The sequence below is a fragment of the Cricetulus griseus genome, chromosome 5 (genome assembly GCF_003668045.3).
Source record: "Cricetulus griseus strain 17A/GY chromosome 5, alternate assembly CriGri-PICRH-1.0, whole genome shotgun sequence".
NCBI lineage: Eukaryota > Metazoa > Chordata > Mammalia > Rodentia > Cricetidae > Cricetulus > Cricetulus griseus.
Genome location: NC_048598.1, coordinates 97,568,210 through 97,594,134, shown reverse-complemented (window position 1 = coordinate 97,594,134; position 25,925 = coordinate 97,568,210). Strand labels below are relative to the sequence as shown.

Genomic DNA, 25,925 nt, shown 5'->3' with positions numbered 1-25,925 from the left:
AGGGCAGAATCCTGGAGGCAGGAGCTGATTCGGAGGGCATGGATGGTGCTGCTTACTGGATTACTCCTCATTGCTTGCTCAGCCTGCTTTCTTATAGAACTCAAGACCACCAGCCGAGGGATGACACTACCTATCATGAACCTTCCCCTATTGATCACTAATGGAGAAAATGACTTACAGCTGGATCTCATGTAGTTATTTCCTCAACTGAGGCTCCTTCCTCTCTGATGACTCTAGCTTGTGTCAAGTCGACACAAAGCCAGCCAGTGCATTAACAGTGATGCCCAGTTGACCCCATCGCACCATGGCTCCCTACACTCTGGGCCTCTGATTCCCATTACTCTTCAAAGGCTGACAATGTCACAACCATCCAACCAGGAGTACAAGATCACAGTGAGAGGAAAACAACCAGTGTGGAACACTGTGAGAGGGCAGTGGTAGGGCTCAGAAGACAGTGTGAGCTTCTGGACCCAAAGCTCAGTTATGGCAATAAACAAGAGTGCAATGCAATACTTAAAGAAACCAGGGGATTGAGTTGTGACTCAGGGGGAAAGCCCCTGCCTCGAAAATCCCAGTGAGCGGCTGGAAACTGTCAGGGTGTCTTTGAGGCCCTGGCTCTGTTCCCACCAGTGTTTTTTAAAAAGTGAATAAATAAGTCTAGGCTGGATTCTCTTGTTCTTCATCATTTCAATATTTTGTCCATCTGGGCATGCTTTTTGTTTTGTTTTTGTGTGTGTGTGTGTGTGTGTGTGTGTGTGTGTGTGTGTGTGTGTGTGTGTGTGTGAATTGAATTCAGGGTCCTATGCCCTAATCTTTTATGCTTTTCTTTTTTTTTTTTTTTCATTTTGAGGTGGAGGTTTCCCTGTGTACCTCAGACTGGAGTTAAAGTCATAGAAAGCCCCCTGTTTCAGCCTCCCATGTGCTGGGATGATGGGTGGCAATAGTCATGCCTGAATTTACATTTTTCTTCATCACTTCCTGGCAGGGCCCCAGCTCCTGTCTCTCCCCATTTCTGGGCAAATCCCCCCAGTCCCCAGAAGGCTCAAGGCTCTCTTGGTCCTGAAGGGAGGGGTGTGGCCTGGAGTTCCCAGGGACTCCAGCCTGTCCTGGTGGTTTCCTTGGGTGTTCTGAACAGCTGTCCTGAGAGTGTCCCTGGGGCTGGGGACTATCTGGGGGGTGGCAATTGCTCCCTGTTGTCTGGGGGCCTGACACAGTTTTGGGGAGATGTGGGTGGTGACAGGGCCACCACCCTGCACTGGGACCAGACTCTGGGACAGTGTCCCCTGTGTCTTTCTGTCTCTCTCTCCCTATCTCTCAGTCTCTGTTTCTCTGTCTCTCTCTCTAACTCCCCTCCTCCCCCGGCATATCTGCCCTTGGCCTCATCCACCTTCCTGGGGCTTCCCCATCAGCCGGAAGTAAGGTCACTCAGTGACTTCTCCCTTTTGAGGCCCTCCCCCTGCCCCCACCTCAAGGCCTTTGACACTCATACACAGGCAGTTGGTGAGAGTCGTCTCCTGCCCCACACACTGAGCTACTGAGCTGCACTGGGCAGGTCCTCACCCAGGACCTGGCTCCCTGTGAAGGTCCCTAGCCCTTTGCCCCTTCTCCAGCAAGTCCCTCAACTCAACAGACATGTGCCAGCGGCTCCTCCTGTCACTCGCTCTCTGGGCTAGCTGCTCCCCTGGCAATACAGGGACAGGTAGGTGGGCACGCTGGGGACTGGGGTGCCTGGGCCAACAGGACCAGCCCTTCACTTTCAGACTCAGGTCATATCTCAGGTGGGAACTCACACCTACACTGGTGTGACCCATTCCCATTCCGCTATAAGGATGGGGAAACTGAGGCACAGAGAGGCAAAGCCTCATTTATCCAGGCAGGGTACCCTTGAGCTTAGAGGTTTGTGGAGATACACAGTTGACTCTCAGCAACTGCGAAGTTTCACCTTTGTGACTCAGCTGTGGGTCAGAAACTCTAGGAGATGCTGGGTGTTGATGATACATGCCTGTCATGTGGCATTCAGGAGGCTGAGGCAGGAAGCTTAGGAGTTCAAGGTCATCTGCAGTTATATAGTAAGTTCAAGGCCAGCCTAGGCTACATGAGACCCGCCTAAAAAGAAAAAAAGAAAAGATGGAAGGTGGGGGTGAAAAAGCTCACTTTTCTCATCTAGAAAAATGGGCTCAGTTGAGGCCCTGGGGGTTTGTAGCAGTCTTGGGAACTCAGGCTTGCATGCATAACAGAGACCTGCAAGGCTCCTGGAAGCTCACGCCCCTGTCTCTCCAGCCCTAGCTGCTCTGAGCCAGCCCAGGGTACGATGCCGTGCCTCTCGGTACCCTGTGGCCGTGGACTGCTCCTGGACGCCATTGCGGGCTCCCAACTCCACCAGAGCCATGTCCTTCATCGCCACTTACAGGTCAGAGACTAGAGAGGGGCCTGGACGACACAGGGAACCAACAGATTCCAGTGTACCGCTCCTTCTGTTGTTCTGGACGCTGGGACCCATGGGAGCCTGTGTCCAGAACAACAGAACGAGTGTGGGGTGTGGGTAATCTAGGGAGTTCTTCAGAATGCACACCCCCAGTGTTTCCCTGGGCGTGTCCGGGTCCCATGGTCTGTTGTGAGTGGGCTGGGCCCCTCGGACACCCAGATGCCCTTTGCGATCCCCCACGGTGCTTCCCACAGGCTCGGTATGGCCGCCCAGCAGCAGAGCCTGCCCTGCCTACTGCCGACCCCGCAGGCCACACAGTGCACCGTCCCGGACGTACACCTGTTCTCCACAGTGCCCTACGTGTTAAACGTCACTGCGGTGCATCCCGGCGGCGCCAGCAGCAGCCTCCTGGCCTTTGTGGCTGAGCGGATCAGTGAGTGTCTGTCCTGCCGGGTCCCCGCAGAGTCCCTCGTCCTCTATTCCAGCCTCACTGGACTCCCCAATACCCCAGACTCCATCCTGCCCACAGCGTTTGCATGACTTGGTTCCTTAGCCTTCATAGGTCACTTCTCGGGCGTCAGCTCCTCGGTGACCTCCCTCCCCCACGCGCAAACTATATTATTAAACATGTGACATGTGGCAGTTAAGGGAGGACAAAAGCTGAGGGTGGTGTACAGAGCTTTAATCCCAGAGGCAGGCAGATCTCTGGGAGTTCAAGGCCAGCCTGGTCTACAGAGCAAGTTCGAGGTAAGTCAGGTTCAAGAGCCCCAAGACTCTGTCACTAGCAGAAGGGGGGGAGAGAAGAGAGAGAGAGAGAGAGAGAGAGAGAGAGAGAGAGAGAGAGAGAGAGAGAGGTGAAAGCCAGTGAAAGGCTACACTGCCCTCAAAGGGTTAAACAAAGAGTCTCCACAGGATCTGACAACTCCACTCCCAGGTAACTGCTCAACAGAAATAAAAATGTTCATCCCTGCAAGTCCTTGGCAACCTTATTCACAGCACCCAGAAAGGGACAGCCCATGCCACCTGTCCTTCCATGGATGGATGGACACACTGTCTATCTACACAGCAGAACACCACTCAGCCCTGAACAATGAGGCTCTGCTGCCAACTACAGTGTGGAGGGACCTTGGGGACACTGCTCAGTGAGCAGCCCAGACACCAACCACACAGCGAGGGCTCCAGGACAGGGGATCCACAGACAGAAGGAGATCTGTGGGTGCTGAGGGCCGGGACGGGTAGGGAGATGGCTCATAGGTATAGAGATTGTTTGGGCATGAAGCAGCATTCTAGAGGCAGGCAGAGAAATAGTAACACTCTCTGACGATGCACCCATGTCCTCCAGCAGGCTGGTGCTATAAAATGGTGTCTCAGAAAAGCCCTTCAGCCCACTCAGGACTTGCACTCTGAAACCTTCTCTTTGTCACGACTTCTGTCAGTCATGATGATCGCGATGCAACAAATGCTTGTTCCTTGGGCAGATGGGTGAACGAACGAATGAATGAATGAATGAATGAATGAATGAATGGCATAAGTACATAATGAACTCATGAATGACTTAATGAATGAACGATACAGTGAATGAGTGAAGAGCCTAAAGAGGGAGGAAATGTATACCTGAATGACTTAATGGTGCAGTAAAACAATGAATAAGTGTACAAATGAACAAGTGAAGAAACTAATGGGTTCAATGAGTGAATGACAGTGACCGCGTTAATGAATCCAATGACTACACCTGCACGTGAACCAAAAGATACATAAATGTGAGTGAGCAGGTGACTAAGCAAATTAAGGAATTAGTCCAGGATTGAACGAGCAAGTGAAGCAATGGACTGATGGTATGAATGGGTGAGTAAAAGACCGCAAATGCATGAATAGGCGAGAGCGAATGTATGATTGAATGAAGGAGAGAACCAGTGCCTGATGATGAACCAGCGAGCGGAGCCGGTCCTGACCCCGCCCCTGCTCCCCGCAGTCAAGCCCGACCCCCCGGAAAGCGTGCGCCTGCGAGCAGCCGGGCAGCAGCTGCAGGTGCTCTGGCATCCCCCTGCCTCCTGGCCCTTCCCGGACATCTTCTCTCTCAAGTACCGCGTCCGCTACCGGCGCCATGGAGCCTCTCACTTCCGCCAGGTGAGAGGGGGCTGGGAGAGACTGAGACGGGATCCCCAGTCTCCACCTCCCGCCTCTGTGGGAGCGCTGAGATCACACTCTGCAGCTGGCTTACCTGCATGCAAGCGCCTTACCCAGCAGGCGGGCTCCTACCCACCGCCTTCTCTCTTCCCACAGGTGGGACCCATTGAAGCCACGACCTTCACCCTCAGAACCACGAAGCCCCACGCCAAGTACTGCATCCAGGTGTCAGCCCAGGACCTCACCGACTATGGGAAACCAAGTGACTGGAGCCTCCCTGGGCAAGCAGAGAGGACGCCCCAGAAGCCCTGAAGAGGGACTAGGTCCTTGATAGCAGACCTTCGTGTGCAGCCTTAGATAATTGACTTCACCTCTCTGGACAATTTCCAAACCTGTGGGGATAGTATTTCTCCTTCCATAGGTGCCGGGCTTTGTGAACTGTAAATATGATTCGATTAGAAATTTTTAACAAATAAGAATTCTTAGTCCGACAGTGGTGGAGCACGCCTTTAATCTCAGCACTTGGGAGGCAAAGGCAGGAGGATCTCTGTGAGTTCGAGGCCAGTCTGGTCTACAAGAGCGAGTGCCAGGGCTACACAGAGAAACCCTGTCTCGAAAACCCAAAACCAAACAAAACAAAATTATCATCATTATGGGAGGGGGGGCATTCGAGACAGGACTTCTTTGTTTAGCCTGGCTGTGCTACACCAGGTTGGTCTCAAACTCACAGACATCCTCCTGTCTCAGCCTCCCGAGGGCTGGGACTAAAGACATATGCCACCACCGCCCGACAATAATTAAAAGTGTCTATTTTTAAACTTTAAATATTTTAATTTCATTTTCAAGTATGTGTGTGAGCAGGGGGAGTGGGTGTTTCAGTGCCCACAGCAGCCAGAAGAGGGCGCCAGAGCCCTGAAGCTGGTGTGGCCTGTGCTCTGTCTGGAGCACTGAGCCAGCACTCCAGCCTCTCGTTCATCTTGTCCCATGAGTGAGCAACGTGGTGGGTTGTCTGTGCTCGAGTGCCCACGACCCCCAAACAAGGCCTTTATGAGGAAAAGAAGTTGATGTGGCTCAATGTTCAGGAGCTGGGATGACCCAGCACAGTGTTAGCTTCCAAAAGGAATTCCACGTGGTACGATGCCTAAGGGTGGAAGGATCAGGCAACACAAGGTTGGGAGGAAGGGAGGGGATAAAGCAAGCTGTGTGTAAGGCCCGGATTCCCATCACAGGCCCTGCAAAAGAAAAGGTGGGGGGGGCGGGGTTACCAATAGATGAATGTTGGGACACACACAACAACCATAATAGCACCTGCTTCCCCAAGTGAGAGCCAAACAGGATGCAGCCCAGCCTTTGTCGAAATGAGGACAGAGGAAAAGAATAGTGGGAAGTTAAAGGCCAGCCTGGGAGACCCTGTTTCAAAAAGAATAAGCAGAGGAGGAGGGTAGGGGGCTGACTCGGGGGTGGAGGTCCTCCCTAGGATCCCCAGGTGAGGGGCTGGGGGCGGGGACTTGCCAAAGTTTGTATGTGCAAACAATAAATAAGCAAATGTAAAAACCAGTCTAAGCCTGGCACGGTGACACACGCCTTAATCCCAGAACTCAAGAGGCAGAGGCAGGCGGATCTCTGAGATTTCAAGGACAGCCTGGACTACGCAGTGAGTTCCTGTCTCACAAAAAAGAAAAAACACAAACCAACAACAAAACGTAATGAAAACCAGGCAGGTCACTGATTTCCAGCTACTCAAGAGACTTGCAGAATGATTGCTGCAAGTTTAAGGCCAACCTGGGCTACAGAGAGCTCCTCCTCTCTGGGCGTTTTACAGAGAGGCTGTCAAAAGGTTAGAGGGCTGGGTAGTGGCTCAGGGGTAGCGGGTCTGCCTGGCATGTGCAAAGACCCTGTGTTCAATCCCCAGCACCAGAAATGAAGGAACGAAGAAACAACAGAGCGGGGCAAGGTGGCCACATCTCTAATCCCAGCACTCGGAAGGCAGAGACAGGAGGATCTCTGTGAGTTCGTAACCAACCTGGGCTACATGGTGAGTTCCCGGACAGCCAGGGCTACCCAGTGAGACCCTGACTCAAAAACAAACAACATCAATAGAGCAGCAGTGCGGAACAAAATCTGATGGACTCCCTGCAGCTTTCTCGGCGCACACTCACACAAGCGATCCAGAGGCTCCCGGAACCTTTATTTACTGCCTCACCTACGGGCACTCAGGAAGGAACCCAAAGAGCACACGCGACCTTGATCGACAGAGATACCAGCCAAAGGGAATGCTACAGCCAGGAAGACGGCCGAGGAAGTGACGTCCAGAGAGCGGCAGCGCCGGTTCGGATAAACTCCGAGAGGACCAGAGCGAGCAGCTTCTTCGCTTGTGCGACCGGCAGGAGGCGAACATGTCGGAGCGGAAAGTTCTAAACGTAAGTGCTCAGAGTCTAGACGCTTCTGCCGAGAGTGAGGCGCCCCAGAGCTCCGGGGGAGGCTCGCTCCCTTCCAGTTATTTCCTCTCGGAATTTCTCCCCCACGACGGGTTTCCGTGGGGCGGAGCTTGCCAAGTCTCTTGCCAATGACATTCTTAGGGGCGGTGTTAGCTTATGTTTCCCTTCCGGCTTAGAAGACCACGGTCACCAGGGGAGCCGATTGGGTTTCCTAAAGGAAACTATCCAATCGCTTTTTCTGCGGCGGAGGGGTGGGGGGGTGCTGTTGGTGACCTCAGTTCGTCCCAGTTTTTGTTAAGCGGATATCAGACGTCTCCTGGCCGCATTCTCTACATCCCAGTTTTAGTGGCTGGGATGCAAGGACTCAGCCTCCTCTCTTGAAAAACTTTACTCTCCATTTCCTGGATTTGTGTGTGTGTGTGCGTTTGTTTTGAGCCAGTGTCTCACTATATAACCCAGAGTGGCCTCAGGTTCAGACCCACCTGCCTGAGCCTCCAAACTGCTGGGATTAGAGGCGTGTACCCCTACCTGGGCTATATTCATTTTAAAAAGATTTACCTAGTTCTTTTGTTTGTTTTTTTGTTTTGTTTTTCGAGACAGGGTTTCTCTGTGGCTTTGGAGGCTGTCCTGGAACTAGCTCTTGTAGACCAGGCTGGCCTCGAATTCACAGAGATCTGCCTGCCTCTGCCGCCCGAGTGCTGGGATTAAAGGTGTGCGCCACCAACGCCCAGCCTAAGTTTTACCTAGTTTTTAAATTTGTTTATTATATACACAGCATTCTGCCTGCATGTAGGTCTGCAGGTCAGAAGAGGGCACCAGATGGTTGTGAGCCACCATGTGGTTGCTGGGAATTGAACTCAGGACCCCTGGAAGAGCAGCCAGTGCTCCTAATCTCTGAGCCATCTCTCCAACCCAGGTTTACCTATTTTCTTTCTTTTCTGTTTTGGTTTTTCGAGACAGGGTTTCTCTGTGGCTTTGGAGCCTATCCTGGAACTTGCTCTTGTAGACCAGGCTGGCCTAGAACTCAGAGATCTTCCTGCCTCTTGCCTCCCAAGTGCTGGGATTAAAGGCGTGCACCACCAACGTCCGGCCCCAGGTTTACCTATTTTTATTTTATATTTTGCCTGCATGTATGCAGCACCCTGCCTGTACTGGTATGAGGCATACACCACCATGCCAGCATCCTCCTGAAATCTTGGCAGAACTTCCGTCAAGCAAGGGAGACATCCCCCTCCCCTGTGGGTCTGGCTGCCAGCAGGTGTCCAAAGCAGAGTGCCTCCTTGATGATGGTCCACACAGTTTCTTTTCTTTTCTTTTTTCTTTTTTCTTTTTTTTTTTTTTTGTTTTTTTGTTTGTTTGTTTGTTTGTTTTGTTTTTCGAGACAGGGTTTCTCTGTGTAGCTTTGGAGCCTATTCTGACACTCTAGATCTGGAGACCAGGCTGGCCTCGAACTCACAGAGATCCGCCTGCCCCTACCTCCCGAGTGCTGGGATCAAAGGCGTGTGCCACCAACCCACGGCCACACAGTTTCTTTTTGGCTTTTTTTGCGGGGGAGATTGTCATTCTCCACCCCCCTGTATCACACTCCCAGGTACTGGGATGGTGGGTGTGAGCATTAGCATGCTCTCTGTAAGCCAAGTGACTGTGCCTGTGTGTCTCACCCCAGCCTCACAAGTGCAAAGAGAGGAGATTCACTGGCCGTATTTTACCCTGGGATGGTGTCCTAGAGCCTATGTGGCTCCCTAGTCCAGGCTAGACCTTCATCGACAATGCCTGGTTTATGTTGGGCTCCAGTTATCTCGTGAGCATCTAGAGTCTTATCCTGTACTGGGCAGAAAGGGTCCACCCCTACTGCAAATCCTGGGCCTCTAGAACCTTACCGGGTGGCATATCACAGCTCAGGGAAGCAGCATGCACACATCCTGTGATTTGTCTGGAAGAAGGTTCTTGAAGCTTGTGCACTCCTCCCTGTCCCAACTTTTCTTCTCATGGTTGTCCTTCAAACAGCCCATGTCTGGAAAGGCTTGAGCAGGATGAATCCTGGGCAGATCCCTAAAACTGGAGTATCTTTGGTCCCTGGTATGGCTCCCAGATCCCCTTTCTGCCCATTTGGGACCTGAGTACAGGAAAACAGCAGCACCCTCTTCCCCTACAGAAATACTACCCACCTGACTTCGATCCGTCAAAGATCCCGAAACTCAAGCTACCCAAGGACCGGCAATATGTGGTTCGATTGATGGCCCCCTTCAACATGAGGTGAATCCCCAAGGGTGTGAGGCCAGGACTGGAGTCTGTGGAGAAACAGCAAACAAGGATGAAATCCCCATGGAGTCCCCAGCCCCCTATCAGAAGGCCTCAATGGAGAGTCAGAATGACACTTGGTCCTGCAGATTTTTGTCCCTCCAGTGGCAGCCCTCCTCCTGCCCCAGGGTCTTTGCACCAGCCATGGCCTCTGCCAGGAGTTGTCATGTCAGTGGTTCCTCTGCACAGAGCCCGGCTCACATCCCACTCAAACAGGCTGCTAGCCTCCTCCATAAACATCCATCCCACCCTTCCCTTGCTTTCATGGGTTTCTCCAACTTTGAATCAAACAACCATTCACACTTGATTTTTGTTTGTTTGTTTGTTTGTTTTTGTTTTTCAAGACAGAATTTCTCTGTGGCTTTGGAGGCTCTCCTGGAATTAGCTCTTATAGACCAGGCTGGTCTCAAACACACAGAGTGCTGGGATTAAAGGTGTGTGCCACCACCACCCAGCTCACACTTGATTTTATGTGAGAATCACACTCCTGTTAATCACAGCCTTGTGGTCATTGAGGATGGAGAGGCTGTCTATATTGACTGGTTAATTGTTTATCATCTTCATTCCTCCCTTTGCCTTAATCACCGTGAACACAGGAACTCTTAGAAGAGAAAGCACTTAGTTGGTACTGGTTTACAGTTATAGAGGCTTAGTGCATTGTCATGGTGGGGAGCGTGGCAGCAGGCATGATGTTAGAGAAGCAGTTGGAAGCTTTATCCTGATCCACAGGCAGAAAGAGACAGAAACAGAGACAGAGAGAGAGACGCTGGGCCAGCTGTGGACCTTTGAAACCTCATAGCCCAGCCCCAGTGACACACTTCCTCCAGCAGGGCCACACCCCCTAATCCTTCTAATCCTTCCATGTAGTGCCACTCCCTGGTGACTAAGCCTTCCAGTGTATGACCCTGTAGAGGTCCTTCTTATTCCAGCTACCACACTCCTCCCGCAAGCAGCTGTCACATACCTGCTGTTGGTTCAGGACACAGCTCCCAGTCTCATGGTGTTCACAGACTGGGGTGGAGTGGGAATGCTGCCCATCCTCTTGTAGTCACACGAGGACACATGAGGTAGGGCAGTGTTAGAATCTCAGGCTGTGGGATCTGCAGAACAAACGCACTAAGGGAGGACCAAGCCAGAGGTGATTGTCAGCACCACAGAAAGTGAAGAGGATCCTGCTGTCACCTGTTTGGGGTCTCAGAAGCCCCACACACCCAGGCAGGGCAGTCCTCCCCATCCCTGGAGATGCAGATGCTGTGGTCGGGGCCGGAGCAGAGTGCAGAGATGCTCACATGCTGCCCTGGCTGCAGGTGTAAGACATGTGGGGAATACATCTACAAGGGGAAGAAGTTCAATGCCCGCAAAGAAACCGTCCAGAACGAGGCCTACCTGGGTCTGCCTATCTTCCGCTTCTATATCAAGTGCACGCGCTGCTTGGCCGAGATCACCTTCAAGGTAGGGGCTGCCTTCACTCATTCACAACCTTTCCCTCTGAGGACACCCCACACAGGTACAGAGGAACGTGCTTGCAGCAAGACCCCACACACAGAAAAGTCTGTCCACCTGCGTGTGTGCAGGGTGTGAGATGGGTGGCTATGGGTTGGTTTTGTTTTTTTTTTTTTCACTGTAAGCTTTTTTCCTGTAAGTTCAAAAAGAAAAGATTTAATTAAAGTGAACAAAACATAAGCTTTCTTCAAGTAACTACTTCAGTTACTTTTTTTTTTTTTTTTTTTTTTTTTTTTTTTTTTTTGGCTTTTTGAGACAGGGTTTCTCTGGCTTTGGAGGCTGTCCTGGAACTATCTCTGTAGACCAGGATTGTCTCGAACTTTTAGATCTGCCTGCCTCTGCCTCCCAAGTGCTGGGATTAAAGGTGTGCGCCACCACTGCCCGGCAGAAGTTACATTTTTATTTCGCATGTGTATCTCTGGAATGTCTGTGTGCCTGGTGCCCTTGAAAGCCCGAAGGGGCATTGGGTGCCCTGGGCCTGGCATTAGAGGTGGTCATGGGCTGCCATGTGGGTGCTGGGACCTGAACCCTGGTCCTCTGCAAGAGCAGCCAGTACTCTAACCGCTGAGCCATCCATCCCCTCATACCCTTTATTTATTTATTTATTTTTGAGCGAAGTCCTCAGTACCACAAGCTAACCTCATTCACTTCATAGCACCCTGCTTCCACCTCCCAGACAGACAAACACCACATGATGTCAACTGTGTAATTCAGAAGCAAGCAAGTCTTCTGTGTAATTCATAAGCAAGAAGAGCCGGGCATTGGTGGTGCACACCTGTAATCCCAGCACTTGGGAGGCAGAGGCAGGTGGATCTCTGTAAGTTCGAGGCCAGCCTGGTCTACAAGAGCAAGTTTCAGGACAGGCTCCAAAACAATACAGAGCAGAGAAACCCTGTCTCTGGAAAAAAAAATAAAATAAGCAAGAAGATAAGGCTTGTGCAGCACAGCCTGGAGGCCTGAAGGTGCAGGTCCAGAGGTGCGGAGGGCACAAAATAACTGTGACCTGAGAGGATGGAAGCCCACGCCAGGTGTTCCTTGTTATGACCACAATATTTCAGAGAGTGTGGGCTTTAGGAGGAAGGCCCACAGCCACCAAAGGAGTAACAAAGAAAAGAAACTGGCAGAGGGAATGGAGAAATGCACACAGGGGCGTAGTCCACCGCCTGGAGCCATCGGTGATTCTGTCCCCTCCCCTCTCCTCGCAGACAGACCCGGAGAACACAGACTACACCATGGAGCATGGGGCCACGCGAAATTTCCAGGCTGAGAAGCTCCTGGAGGAGGAGGAAAAGCGTGTGCAGAAGGAGCGCGAGGACGAGGAGCTGAACAACCCCATGAAGGTGAACCCTAGGCCGCAGTGCCTCCACCGTGTATCCTTTCCCATCTCCCGCCTCTAGACCCCTCCCATACATGGAAGGCCCATGTACCCCATCACCTGTTGATGGGCACCCCCTTATCCCACGCTCCCCTCCTCCGCCCCTCCTTCACCTGCCCCTGCTCCCACACCCCCTCACCCACCCTGCACCCCCAGGTCCTAGAGAACCGCACGAAAGACTCGAAGCTGGAGATGGAGGTGCTAGAAAACCTGCAGGAGCTGAAGGACCTGAACCAGCGGCAGGCGCATGTGGACTTCGAGGCCATGCTGCTGCAGCACCGCCTGTCACAGGAGCAGCGGCGACAGCAGCAGGAGGAGGAAGATGAGCGAGAGACAGCGTGAGCTGCCTGGGCCTTTTTGGATCTTCCTATGGCTGCCCCTGGGCTCCCCTCCCCTCTGCTTGGAGCCCCTTCTTGTCCTGTGCCCTTGGACTCTACTGAGGCTCAGCTGCGCTGACCCTCGAGATCCAGTGGCCAAGACTGGCTCTTCATTTGGATCCCACAGCTGTGCGTTTAATTCAGGCTGGCCTCAAAATCACTAAGTAGCCAAGGATGGCCTTGAACTCCTGACCCTCCATTGTCTACCTCCCCAGAGCTGGGATGGTAGACATGTGCCTCTGCACCCAGGTTATATATACTTAATTATCTCTGTGGTGCTGGGTATGTACCTAAAGCCTCACATGTGCCAGCCCAGTTCTCAGCCCCTGAACCACTGCCTTTAAAATTGTTAGCATTGCCCCCTACTCCCATTTTCCTCGCCTTCTGACAGCAGGAAGAGGCAGCAGCCCCTCACTGCTGCAGCAGAGACCCCTGGGGACCATCCCTACAGCAGGTCCTCACTGTGTCCATCCTCTAGGGCCTTGCTGGAGGAGGCTCGCCACCGCAGGCTTCTGGAGGATTCTGACTCAGAAGATGAAGCTCCGCCTTCCAGACCACGGGCAGCAGCAAGACCCAACCCCACAGCCATCCTGGATGAGGTGAGCAGGGCCAGAGTGCAGAGTGTGGGTGCCCAGGCTGAAACCATGGAGAAACCATGGACAGCAGGACTGTTCATAACAGGACAGACAGCCCACCGTGTGGCTTCAACACTCTGCTTCCTGCTTCTGAACCTCAGGGAGGGAGTAGCCAGTGAAAAGTCCACCAAGGGCAGGGAGGCAGTCAAGTGCCTGCCCCACAAGCACAGGACTGGGGTTTAACCCAATGCATGTTAAAAGCCAGATGCACTGGTCACAGTGAGGTGACACGTACCTTTAATCCCAGCACTTGGGAACAGAGGCAGGTGGGGGATCTCTTACATTTGAGGTCAGCCTGGGCTACATAGCAAGAGCCTGTTTCAAAAAATGGAACCAGATGCAGCCCAGCAGGCCTGGGATCTGGAGCCAGGAAGGTAGAGGTAGGAGAGTCCTGGGTTGTGCTGAGTAGGATCTGCAAGTCAGTGAGAGACGACACTGCCTGAGAAACCATGGTGGGGTCAACTGATGAAGACAGGTGTCAGCCTCTGATTTCCACACTCAGGCACAAAAGCCCAAGGCTATGAAAAATGAAGGTGTCCCTAAGTCCCATCAGGGTCCTGGGCGTGTCCAGAAGTTTGCAACTGCTCTGGCCCCAGCTGTTGAAGGTTCTAGTGTCTTCTAGCCTCTTCTGGCTGCATCCAGGTGTGAGTTGCCAGTGCACACTCAGCTCTTAGGTCAACAGACAGCCTCAGGCATGTGGCCTCCCCTCCTACCCTAGTTGAGACGGGTCTCCTCTTGTGACAGCTGTGTGGACCAGGCCCACTGACTCCCAGGATTCTCTTGTTTCAAACTGCCATCTCCCATCAGTGCTGAGGTTACAGGCATGTACTTTTGTGCCTAGCTCTTCATGGTGCTGGGGACTTGAACCCGAGTTCTTCAGACAGGCATGCTAACCTGCTGGGCCTTCTTCTCAGGCTCCTGTGGTGTTCCCATGTGGAACCCAGACTTGCTCTGGTTCTGTTTGTTTTGTTTTTCTTTAAAGCAGGGTCATCAAACTCCACAGCCCATTCTGACCTCAGACCCACAGATTTCCTGCTTCAGCCTCCCATGAGCTAGGGTGACGGGCCTGCACATTACACCTCACTACTTCACACCCCAGAGCCCTGCAACAGTGGCATACACCTGTCATATCAGCACTTGGGGAGCCCAAGGCCAGCTTGGGCTGCAGGTTGAGCGCCTACAGTGTGCCAGGAGCTATTGGTGGCACTAGGGAGATCGTGGTCAAAAAAACTGTTGTGGGCCCTGGCTATACTACAGTTCTTAAGAGCACACATAGGGCAGGTGCTTGAGATGGGTATTGAGGAGTGGGTAGGAGTTCACAGGCTGAGAATAAGCAACAGGTAAGACGTCCTCAGATGCCACCTTGGGAGCCAAAGAGGACTGCAGAGCCACAGTATACTTAATCTGCAAACTGGCTCCACAGAGCGAGGTCAGGGAAGTCAGAGGGACAACAGTTGTGCACGGTCCCCACAGGCGCCGAAGACCAAGAGGAAGGCAGAGGCGGTGGGCAGCAGGGCACAGCTGGCTGGCTTGGTTGTGCCAAAGAAGGTGAAGATGGAAGCCAATGGGGGCTCAGAGCAGGTCTGGATGCACTCCTCAGGTGAGTTCCCGCCAGAAGCCCTGGGTGGCAGCGGTGTGCATGGCACTGTCTAGAAGCTTCATACGGTGGATGGGGTGAGGCCAGTGACCAGAGTGGGGCTAGGGCTCATTGGGCAGAGGCTCACCCAGCACTCAGGAGTGGGAGACAAGAGGATCAGGGGTCCAGGGTCAGCCTCAGCTACATAGGGAATTTAAGGTCAGTCTAGGCTACATGAGACCCTGTCTCAAAAAAGAAAAAGGAATCAGGCTGTAATGGCATACACCCTTAATCCCTGTGAGTTCAAAAGAGGCCAGCCTGATGTACAGATCAAGTTTCAGGATAGTCAGGGCTACACAGGGAAACCCTATATGGAACAAAAAAAAAAACAAAAAAACAAAAAAAGGAGCAAAGGCCTGGAATCAAAGTCACATGATAGCTAAATTCACCATCTGACATCTGACTGGTTATACAGCATCAAGGGACACCACATCGCTGTAGATGATGTGCTGCCCATGTGACCTGCAGTTTCAGTGTCCTTTGTATGGTTTGGATAATTCCACCCTATTTAGATAGGACCTAGCTTGACACACCTTTGACACAGTTGTCACTGCCACTATTAACATTTGTCAGAGGCAGATCCTAGAGCTCAGAGAGGGTCACCTACTTCCAGAAGCCACACAGCAGTTCAGGTGTTGGAGGGCCTTTGTGCCCTTAATCATGAAGGCACTTGGTCCTTGATACTGTCCCTGTGTCATGTGGACACTCAACTGCCTGGGTGGGATCTCCCTGGCCCAGTGTAGGATTGAGGTGACCATGTCATAGGTCCTCCAATTTGGGCACACTCCCCTGCCCTGCATCCCAGGACCAACTTGCCCTCCTCACAGGTGCCCCCGAGAGCAGAAAGGCGACCAGCCTTGCACCCCAGAAACCTGGGGCCTCCTCCCTGAGCCAGCTGGGTGCGTATGGGGACAGCGAGGACAGTGACAGCTGAGCCCCCATGGTGGCATCACAGACCCAAGAAGCCAGAGAAGGAGATGGGAATCAAGAAAACACCCTCAGCAGACGCCTCATGACCGTGCCTGCCATTGGTCACCGCAGGGTGTAGAGAGCCAGTGTCTCAGCACCAGGCGTACCAGGACAGATAGCCTGGTCCATTCTGCAGTCCTTGAGTTATGGGCGGCCTGTTTGCCCTGTCCCTTCCTGCTACAGATCTGAACACTATCTGACATTGGGCAAGGGGCAGGGTCCCTGGGGACCATCTCCCAACAAGGCTCTTCCCTCAACACAATACTGTATGAAAAAGAAAATCAATTGGTAACCATGTGGACCAGCGAGAGACCCTGCCCAACTGTATGACCAGAGCTTAATACTCTCCTGGGATTTCAGCTACACCCCCAGCCTGGGCCCTCAGCACAAGTCCTTCATTCAGAATTTGGCCTTACATTAGTCTGTGTTCTGGTACTGTAAGAAAACTGCCAAGACTGAGTCTGTTGTTTAGAACACAGTGAGCCTGGTACTGCTGGTGCTGGTGGAGAGCAGGCACATGTAGCCCAGGCTAGCCTCTACCTCCCCAGTGCTCAGGTTAGAAACATGAACCACCAAGCTGATCTTAAGCCTGAAATGTTCATGTTGCAGTCTGCTTTTCCCTGAAATTCTTCCTTTGCACACCCCATGTGTCCCCCCACCCCCAGGCAAGAGCAGGGACACATCAGTGGCACCCTGGGGTCTTGTTGGAGCCCACCCCACCCCCACCCTGCCCTTCCTAACTCTGCAGCTGTCATCATGTGCTCAGAAACTGTCAGGTCTAATCTGCCATCTCCTCCATCAGCTCCTTGGAGTCCCCTGGCGACAGGAGCTGCCAGGACAGAGCTGACCCCACCACCTGTCCTGGGCACTCACTAGTGAGACACTAGCTGGACCAGCTTGCCCATGGCCCTCTGCCAGCCTACTGGTCACAAACCTGGTCTCTGTGCTGTGACACATGAGCTGCGTGGGTGCTGGGGACATGCTGTAATCTGTCTGTGAGGCCTTTGGCCCCACATGCTGATATGTCTCCAGCAGACTGGAGACCTTGAAAGTCAGTGACTTGCATCATCCCTCAGGCTGTGGCCCAGAAGCATGTGTGTACTTCCCTGTCACTGGGCATCACTGAAGATGGGGTCATGTCTCCTCCCTCAGCCTGTTGTCCAGGGAAGCAACTGTACTTCATCTGACTGGGGGGTCACTGAAGGCAGAGCCATGCCTGCTCCTACTGGGTGCAGTAGACAGAGAACCTTTCTACAAACTCCAGATGGGAGGCTTCTCAGGGCAAGCTCTGCCTCTGCCATCAGACTGTAGGAGGCAAGACCTGACTCCTTGGGATATTTGTTTGTTTGGTTGTTTGTTTTTGGTTTTTCGAGACAGGGTTTCTCTTTGTAGCTTTGGAGCTTATCCTGGCACTCACTCTGGAGACCAGGCTGGCCTCGAACTCACAGAGATCCGCCTGCCTCTGCCTCCCGAGTGCTGGGATGACTCCTTGGGTTTTGGTTTTTGAGTGGTTCTCACTCTGTAGAGTAAAAGAATTGGCTACCAGCCTCACAGACACACTGTGGACCAATATACTGCCCCTTCTGTCCCTGTGACTTGGCACACTTCTGCCAAGATTTGAGGTACAGTCAGGGAGGCCCCAGTTAGTCTGTGTATCTGAACACTGCTGTGTGTCACACGATGGAGCCTCACACAGCTTCATGTCATGTCGCCAACCTACCGGAATGTGGAGCCAGTGAGAGGACCAGACCCAGAAGTCCACTGTGAGACTCCAAGATTGGCAATATCCAGAACAAACTGAGGCAGAGACGATGATTCATGGAGACTTGCAGGGATATAGGGGTGGAATGTTCTGGAACTAGAGTTCAGGTTTCATGGCTTTTCTGATAAACTGTATAAGTCACTCATGCCCTGTTTTTCCCTTTCTGTTTTTGTTTGGGTTTAAGGTGCTAGATATGGGACCTAAGCACCCCCTCCCCAGTGTTGGGCCAACGCTCCCCTCTTAGCTGCCCCCATCCCCCAGCCCTTGGGTTGTACTTGTAGGGCGTGTGAATTACAATCAGAATCAGTTGGACACACTTGAGGGCTGCCCATGCTCATCTTCCAAATCATCATCCATCAGGATGTACCAGAGTGGCCACCGTGACCCCGCCCCCATCAGAAAGTCAAGTCCGGGCTCGGCTCTTCTCTGCCCCCCTTCCACAGACACACACACCACCTGGTCCCCTCCAGAGGCTCGGAAGCGAAGGGAAGTCAAGCGCCGTTTGGTTCCGCCTCGGGGCCTCTGATTGCCATTCCTGCCACGCAGTTACCCGCCCTTCATGCTGCGGACGAGGCTCGCGTGTGATGCGCTCGCCTGCCCAACACACACTGGGCGATTATCTGCACGCTCTGGGGACTCTGCTTGGCCGAGATAGGAGCTGAGGGTGGTCAGGGGACTCCGGATACCGTGCTCACTCTAAGCCTCAGTTTCCCCCACCTGAAAAGCAGGGCTCACAGAGGATGAGAGGATGAACGATCATCCTGTGAGCGACCAGTGCCACCCTCGAGATGTCCCAGCACAAACTGACGAATGGGTGGCCTGAGTAACACTCCACACTCAGAACCTCTCTGTGCCTCAGTTTCCCCAACCGGAACATCGCAGTGGGTAGGGCGCTTGCCTAGCATGCCGGAAGCCCTGAATGTCATCCCTAGCACTGGGAGGCTGAGGCAGGAGGATCAGAGATTCAGGTCTTCCTTTGCTGCAAATGAGTTGGAGGCCAGCCTGGGAAACTCGTCTGTCAGTGCTCTGGCACTGTTTACCATCTCGGGAGACTAGGGCACGCAGACCCACTGCCGGGGCTCAGGCGACTCTGCTCCTGCCCTGCACTTGCCCTCTGTAGGGTCCCACTTCCCAGCCTCCTCTCCAGTCCTTGGGGTCCCAGCCCCCTCCCCCTCCCTCCCCTCGCGGACCCGCAGCTGTGGCCGCCTCCCGCCCCTCCCCTCGCCCGCCACAAAGCGACGGACGCGGCGGTGACGGACGGCGCCTCCCGCCCCGCGCCACCGCCTGCCGCGACCCTGCGCGATGCTCGGGTCTTTCGCCCAACCCCCTCCCGGCCCCGGTCCCAAGGGTGACTCTGTCCTCACGCCGGTGGCCTCTTCCTCTGGAGCCCTCCCGTGTCCGGGTCCCGCCGTCCCCGCCCCGAAGTGGCTGAAGGTCTGAGGTCCGCAGGTCTGTCCGCGGGGCGGGGGCGGGACCCGGTGGCACTCGGTGTCCTCGCCCCTCCCACAGCCCCGAGAGCCCGGGCCGGGACCCAGGGGTTTATGTCCCTTTGTGCGGCGGCAGTAGGCGGTTCAGGAATTGGGGAGGTTAAGAGGTTTCGGGGGCGGTGGGGTGTGGGGAATAAGGGACCTGGGGGTTAAGGAATTGGGAAGGTTAAGAGATGGGGTACGGAATCCGAGAGTTAATGGGTACGCTGGGGGAGGTTAAGGGATCCGGGTGTTAGGGGAAGGGCAGGTTAAGAGATGGGGCTAAGGGATCGAGGTGAAGGGGTACAGGGGCGGGGTTTAAGGGATAGGAGGTTAAATGGTATGGATGGGGGTTAAGGGATCTGGGAGGTTAAGAAATTGGCGAGTAAGGTATACGGGGGTTAAGGGATCTGGGAGGTTGAGGGATGGGGGATTGAGGGATGAGGGGTTCAGGGATGGGGGCGGGTAAGACATAAGGGGGCTAAGGAATCAGGATGGGGATTTAGGGGATCAGCCCGGCAGGACCCTTGGGATCGGACAGCAGCACACAGGGAGTACGACCCTCTGGGTGGCCCAACCATTGGCAACTTTGTGCATGGAGCTCCAGGGGACAGCGGCGCTGACTGTGTACTCTGTCACCGCCTGCAACTCAGACCCCCGAAGTGCATGGCTCCTGCAGCACTGAGGTCACCACCTGCTGCCCCCTCCGCTCTGAGCTCAGCCTAGGACTCCTGACCCCACCTTCCCCTCTCCTCCCCCTTCTTCCTACCCCTTTAGTCTCCCCCTCCTTCCTCCCCCCAGGACAAGCTGCGGAGCGCGCATGGAAGCCCTGGTCTGACACCAGCCTATTACGGGGACACCGATGGCCAAGTGGTTCCGGGACTATCTGAGCTTTGGTGGCCGGAGGCCCCCACCGCAGCCGCCCACCCCCGACTACACCGAGAGCGACATCCTACGGGCTTACCGCGAGCAGAAGGACCTGGACTTCGAGGATCCCTATGAGGATTCCGATGGCCGCCTCGAGCCAGAGCCCGCCGGGCCAGGCGACTCCAAGTACGACTCTCCCAGGCACCGGCTGATCAAGGTGGAGGCTGCGGATATGGCCAGAGCCAAGGCCCTGCTGGGCAGCCCCGGGGAGGAGGTGCGTTCCGACTTCATGTTGCCCCGCTCTCCTCCTCCGGGAAGTCTAAGAACTTCTAGGCTACCCCCCACCACACACACACACACACACACACACACACACACACACACACACACACACACACACACGTTCCCCTAGAGCCATTCTCCGTTCAGAAAGACCGAGGGTGGGCGCTGTTTTTGTTTTGAGTGAGACTCAAGGTAGCCCAGGCTGGCCTCAAACTCACTACTTAGCTGGCTATGATCTTGAACTCCTGAGACTTCTGCTTCTACTTCTCAAGTGTGTGTCACAGATGACAGGCTTGTGTCACACTCGAGTTTTATTCTGGGCACGATGGAAGCTGGACCTGGTGCATGCGGGGCACTCTGCATACAGAGCTTTGGCCCTGCTTAGTTCTATGGTAGTGTTTTTCAGCCTGTTGGCCACACCCCTTTTGTGTCCAACGACCCTTTCACAGGGGTCACCTAATACCATCAGAAAACACAGATATTTACTACAATTCATAACAGTAGCAAAATTATAGTTATGAAGTAGCAATGAAGATAATTCTGTAGTTGGGGGTCACCACTACATGAGAAACTATATTGAGGGGTCAGAGCATCAGGAATTTGAGAGCCACTGCTCTCTCTATTGGTTTGGTTTGGTTTTCAGACAGGTTCTCTCTGTGCAGCCCAAACTGGCCTAAAACTTGGAATCCTCCAGAGAGGAGGAAGGGTCACAGGGACACAAGACAGACTGGAATTAAACCCTGCCTCATAGTCACCAGCTGTGTGGCCCTGCCCCGGGGGGCCACTAACCTCTGTTTTTGTTTCCTCACCCGTAAAACAGGCTTATCATCTTACTAAGGGCTTAGGGACTGGTACTAGAAGGATACCAGAGGGCTCTGGGAACTGGGTTTGAATTCCCAAAACCCACTTTGAGAGCTGAGTGTGGTGACCTGTGCTTATAACCCCAGCACTGGGGAGGTGGGTACAGGAGGATGCCAGGACTCCCTAAGAGCCTAGCTCTGAGAGATTCAAAATGGCCCAGCAAGGGCAGGCTGAGAGTACAGGATCACATGACAGGGACCTTCAGAGTTAGCCCGAGCCTTTCCCAGCAGCCTGGAGAAGACACTGAGTACTCCGACCCTTTCGATGCCCAGCCTCAGCCGCCAGCCCCCGATGATGGGTACATGGAGCCCTATGATGCACGGAGCAGTTCAAGTGGTGAGTGCACAAGGCTGAGGATGAGGACACAGTCCCACAGGGGGTAGAGGGTGACCAGTGTCTCCTCTACCCCAGAACGGCCAAGCAGAGCCGTCCAGCTTTACGATACTCCTTACGAAGAAGAGCAGGATGCCGAGCCGGAAGATGGAGTGTCTTCCAGCCAGAGCAGGCTGCCCCTGGAGGACGAGAGGCCGGCAGATGAATATGACCAGCCTTGGGAGTGGAAAAAAGATCACATCTCCAGGGCCTTCGCAGGTATGCTCAAGGCCAGGCTCCTTGGAGGCCTCCTCTGTCCACTGTCTCAGTCCTCAGTAACATCAGTTCTCCCCCAGAGAAAATGCCCCCCCCCATTCTGTGTAGTCTTGGGAAGAGATGTGGCTGTGACATCACACTGGACTTGGGGTCATTTTAGGACCAACCCAATAGGATGATTGTAGACTAAATACTAGACCACACTCCCTTGTGTGGGAGCTGGTGAATGGCAACGAGGGCTTTTTAGGGGCTATCATGTGGTAGACTTGGAGTCAGACAGTTCCTTGCTAAATAGAGTAACAGGATCAACCTAAAGAATATCAAATAACCCAGGTCAGGAAGGATGAGGCCACAACTTGAACCAGTGCTCTCCTTCCACCATGTGGGTAGTCCTGCTTACAAACTGATTACAAACTTCCAACCCATCCCTACTGACCACACCCCCTGTGCTCTGACTTTGTCAGTTAAGGCTTGTAGCCCACCTTCCATGGTGCCTAATTTCTGGGTGGCCACGCCCCTTCCTTTCCAAAGACCAATCACAGTTCCTGTGTCAATTCTGTCCTAACTTAGACTCCACCCCCATCTCCTGGGCTCTGATAGGCTGCCACAAACTGAGATCCCATTGGCTGGCTACTGTCCTGCCCTCTGGGCAGGAGGGCCTTAGCCTCTCACCCTCCTCTCCCAGTACAGTTTGATGGTCCTGATTGGGAACGGACTCCAGGCTCGACCAAAGAGCCCCGGAGACCGCAGCCTGCAGAGCGCGTGGATGCAGCCCTGGCCCTGGAGAAGCAGCCGTGAGTGCGGATGCTAGAGGAGGGGTGGCCCTGGGGACCCAGGAACCGCAAAGGAGCTGGGGTCTCATTCATTCATTCATTCATTCATTCATTCATTCATTTCTTTAGTGAGGGTCTCATGTAGCCCACTCTGGCCCCTCTCACTATGTCCAAGAAAATTGTCTGGCTGTGCCTTGGGGTCCTTCCCTCGACCCCCAGGTGTGTGAAGTCAGCTGGAGGTATCTGCCCCCACACCCAGGTGGTTTCATGGCCCCCTGAGCCGCATGGAGGCGGAGAACCTTTTGTCCCTCTGCAAGGAAGGCAGCTACCTAGTGCGGCTCAGTGAAACCAGAGCTCAGGACTGCATCCTGTCCCTCAGGTGAGACCCAGCCTCAGGGCCAGTGCTGGGATAGGGCTCCCGGGCCAATGAGTGGGGATTTCTGGAAAGTGGGAAGGCTTTCAGGTGGCTGGATGGGGTTCCTGGGCCAGTGGTTAAATGGGTCCAACAGGAGTGAACTTGGAAGCCTAACAAGAGATCCAAACCTCAGGGGGCAAAGGGAACCAGGGTCCAAGGTTCTTTTGAATGACCCGGTCCAAAACATGAAATGCAACCCTGAGTGTGAAGGCAGATTCTCAGAATGTTCTAGAAAGCACTTGAGTTTGAGGCTCTGGTTCCTTAAGATGCCTAAAGGGTGAGTCCAGTGTACCACCACATGGCCTGTCGTCCCAGCATTGAGAGGTGAGAGGGTGGGGGAGGGGAGGGCAGGAAGATCGGAGTTCAAGTTCAGCCCCAGCTACTCATCCAATTTGAGGATATTCTAGGCTATATGAGACTGTCAAAGCAGGGAAGGGGCTGAAGAGGCCATCCAGTGAGTGGTTAAGGGTGCTTGATGTTCTTTGGGAGGACTTGGGTTCAGCCTCTACATCAAGCGGCTCACAATCCCCTGTAATTCCAGCTCCAGGAATATGACACCCTTTTCTGGACACTATGGGTGCGTGCGTGCGTGCGTGCGTGCGTGCGTGCGTGCCTGTGTGTGTGTGTGTGTGTGTGTGTGTGTGTGTGTGTGTGTGTGTATACAGTAAAAATAAAATACAGCCAGGCGTGGTGGCACAGCACTGGGGCGGAGGGGGGGGGCAGAGACAGGCAGATCTCAGTGAATTTGAGTCCAGTTTAGACTACAGAGTGAGTTCCAGGAGAGCCAGGACAGCCAGAGGTGCTACACAGAGAAACACTGTCTTGAAAAACAAAAATATAAATCTGAGTTGGTGAGATGGCTCAATAGATAAAGGTGCTTGCCACCAAACCTAAAGAACTTGAATTTTATTGTTTGTTGGTGTCACACGCCTTTAATCCCTGCACTCCAGAGACAGAGGCAGGCCTGGTCTACAGAGTGAGTTCCAGGACAGGCTCCAAAGCCACAGAAAAACCCTGTCAGGAAAAAAAAAAAAAAAAAAGAACTTGAATTTGGCTGGGCGGTGATAGCACATACCTTTAATCCCAGCACTTGGGAGGCAGAGGCATCTCTGTGAGATCAAGGCCAGCCTGGTCTACAAAGTGAGGTCCAGGACAGTGAGGGCTGTTACACAGAGAAACCCTGTCTCAAAAAACAAAAAGCAAACAAACAAAAGACCTTGTGTCTGATCCCAAGGTCCTATATGGTGGAAGTAGTGAAGCAATCTTCTTCACAAGTTGTCCCCTGGCCTCACATGTGTACTCCCAATACACATATAAACAAGTAAATAAAAAATGTAAAAACTATTTTAAAAGGGGTCATAGGAGTAGAGTCTGCCTCTTCGTTGACTCAACATTATTAGAACACCTGCCTGGGACTGGAGAGATGGCTCAGATGTTAAGAGCAGTGGCTACTCTTCCAGAGGGCCTGAGTTCAATTCCCAGCACCCACATGGTGGCTCACAACTATCTGTAATGACATCTGGTGCTCTCTTCTGGTGTGCAGGCATACGTGCAGGCAGAACACAGTATACATTAAATAAATAAATTAAAACCCTGCCTGTATTCCAGGGCCCCCTCTATGAGCTGGGGCCCTGGCACAGATGAACTCAATTCCAAAATGGGACTGTTGAAGATGGAAGTCTGTGAGGGAGGACCTTCTACAGAAGTGACACTTAGGCTGCACTGGGAGCTCACAGGGCCAGGGTGAGCAGGGTGGAGGTATGGTTTAACTGCAGAGCCCAGGCTGGTCTGGAACAACTCAGGTACATGCCTGCCTCTGCCTCCCAAGTACTGGGATTAAATAAATAATTTGTTTAACTTGTTAATTTATTGTAAGGAGGTCTCACTATGTAGCCTTGACTGGCCCAAAACTCACTGTGTAGAACAGGCTACTCCAGAATTTGTATCTATCTGCCAGCCTTTCAAGTGCTGCACTATTTCTTTTACTTTTGTGCATGTATGGGTATAGAGGTCATAGGACAGCTTTTGGGGTTCAGTTCTTGCCTTCCACTTGGTGAGTCCTGGGGAATTGAACTCAAGTCATCAAGCTTGGCTTCAAGTGCCTTTACCCCCTGGTCCCTCTGACTGGTTCAGAAGTGAGCTTCAAAGGGAAAGATACCCTACAGAGACAGGGAGATCAGGAAGTCACTTGTGACTGTCAGTCCTGCAGAGAGGCACTGAGTGGGATTGTCAAAGGTGTCCCTGGAGGCCCAGCACCCACATACACCTGTGAAGGAGGCTGTGGAGCGATGGAGAGCTGAATGGTTCTGGGGAACTGGTGCTCTGTCTTGACCCACAGGAGCAGTCAGGGTTCGATGCACCTGAAGTTCGCGCGGACCCGAGAGAACCAGGTGGTGCTGGGCCAGCACAGCGGGCCCTTCCCCAGCGTTCCCGAGCTGGTCCTGCATTACAGTGCCCGCCCACTGCCTGTGCAGGGCGCCGAGCATCTGGCTCTGCTTTACCCTGTCACCAGCAGCCAGAGCCCCTGATGGATCCTGCACACTGGCTGCCAAGCCAGAGAGGGGACAGAGGGACTCACGATGCAGACTCCCTCCAAGCCAAATCTACTGCCCTCTGGGAGGTTCCAGGGCCCCCTCTCTGTGACCAGGCCAAACCTGTGAGTTTGGGAGGGGACGCTTGTTGCCAGGTCTGAGGGGTTCAGTCCCAGGAACCCACACGGTGGCAGCAGAGAGCAGACACTGCGAGTTGTTCCCTGATTAACACACAAGGCACACGCCATAAATTAATAAATAAATATAATAAAAACAAATTTTAAAACCTTGTGATTCCCTGCTGTTCTTTCGGGGCTGTGGGGAGAGACCAGGCGACCACTCAGATCTTGGAGGGTTCCCAAAGTCATAGCTATGAATGACAAAGCCTTTGTCACAGGGAGCCAGCTGGGTTTAGAAGCTAAATGTCCCCAGAGGACAGCTTCGCCTCATCCCAGCCTACAGCTGGGCCTCTGGCCTCCCAGGCAGAGCAGACAACTTCCCCCTGGGAAATCCACAGGAGTGGGGGAGGGGAGGCAGAAGCAGCCTTTGTCACTTCAAAGTGACAATTGGATAGGGACAGGACCATGGTACATG

General features: G+C 53.4%; 3 protein-coding genes across 3 annotated transcripts; all 3 read left to right on the top strand.

Moving 5' to 3' along the window:
* Positions 1 to 1,060: 1,060 nt before the first annotated feature.
* Positions 1,061 to 5,377, top strand: Ebi3 (Epstein-Barr virus induced 3). Its single transcript, XM_035445469.1, has 5 exons — positions 1,061 to 1,699; positions 2,281 to 2,410; positions 2,680 to 2,858; positions 4,398 to 4,552; positions 4,709 to 5,377. The coding sequence occupies exons 1-5, from the start codon at positions 1,633 to 1,635 to the stop codon at positions 4,862 to 4,864; spliced, it is 687 nt and encodes a 228-aa protein (XP_035301360.1). The 5' UTR covers positions 1,061 to 1,632; the 3' UTR covers positions 4,865 to 5,377.
* A 1,455-nt stretch (positions 5,378 to 6,832) lies between these two features.
* Yju2 (YJU2 splicing factor homolog) lies at positions 6,833 to 17,694 on the top strand. Its single transcript, XM_027416901.2, has 8 exons — positions 6,833 to 6,972; positions 9,146 to 9,246; positions 10,599 to 10,743; positions 12,000 to 12,134; positions 12,326 to 12,507; positions 13,025 to 13,145; positions 14,655 to 14,781; positions 15,645 to 17,694. The coding sequence occupies exons 1-8, from the start codon at positions 6,949 to 6,951 to the stop codon at positions 15,749 to 15,751; spliced, it is 942 nt and encodes a 313-aa protein (XP_027272702.1). The 5' UTR covers positions 6,833 to 6,948; the 3' UTR covers positions 15,752 to 17,694.
* On the top strand, positions 14,664 to 25,609 carry Shd (Src homology 2 domain containing transforming protein D). Its single transcript, XM_027416900.2, has 7 exons — positions 14,664 to 14,781; positions 19,816 to 20,155; positions 21,255 to 21,360; positions 21,436 to 21,615; positions 22,298 to 22,406; positions 22,645 to 22,764; positions 25,139 to 25,609. Exons 2-7 carry the CDS (start codon positions 19,877 to 19,879, stop codon positions 25,326 to 25,328), a joined length of 984 nt encoding a protein of 327 aa, XP_027272701.1. The 5' UTR covers positions 14,664 to 14,781; positions 19,816 to 19,876; the 3' UTR covers positions 25,329 to 25,609.
* The last annotated feature ends 316 nt before the right edge of the window (positions 25,610 to 25,925 follow it).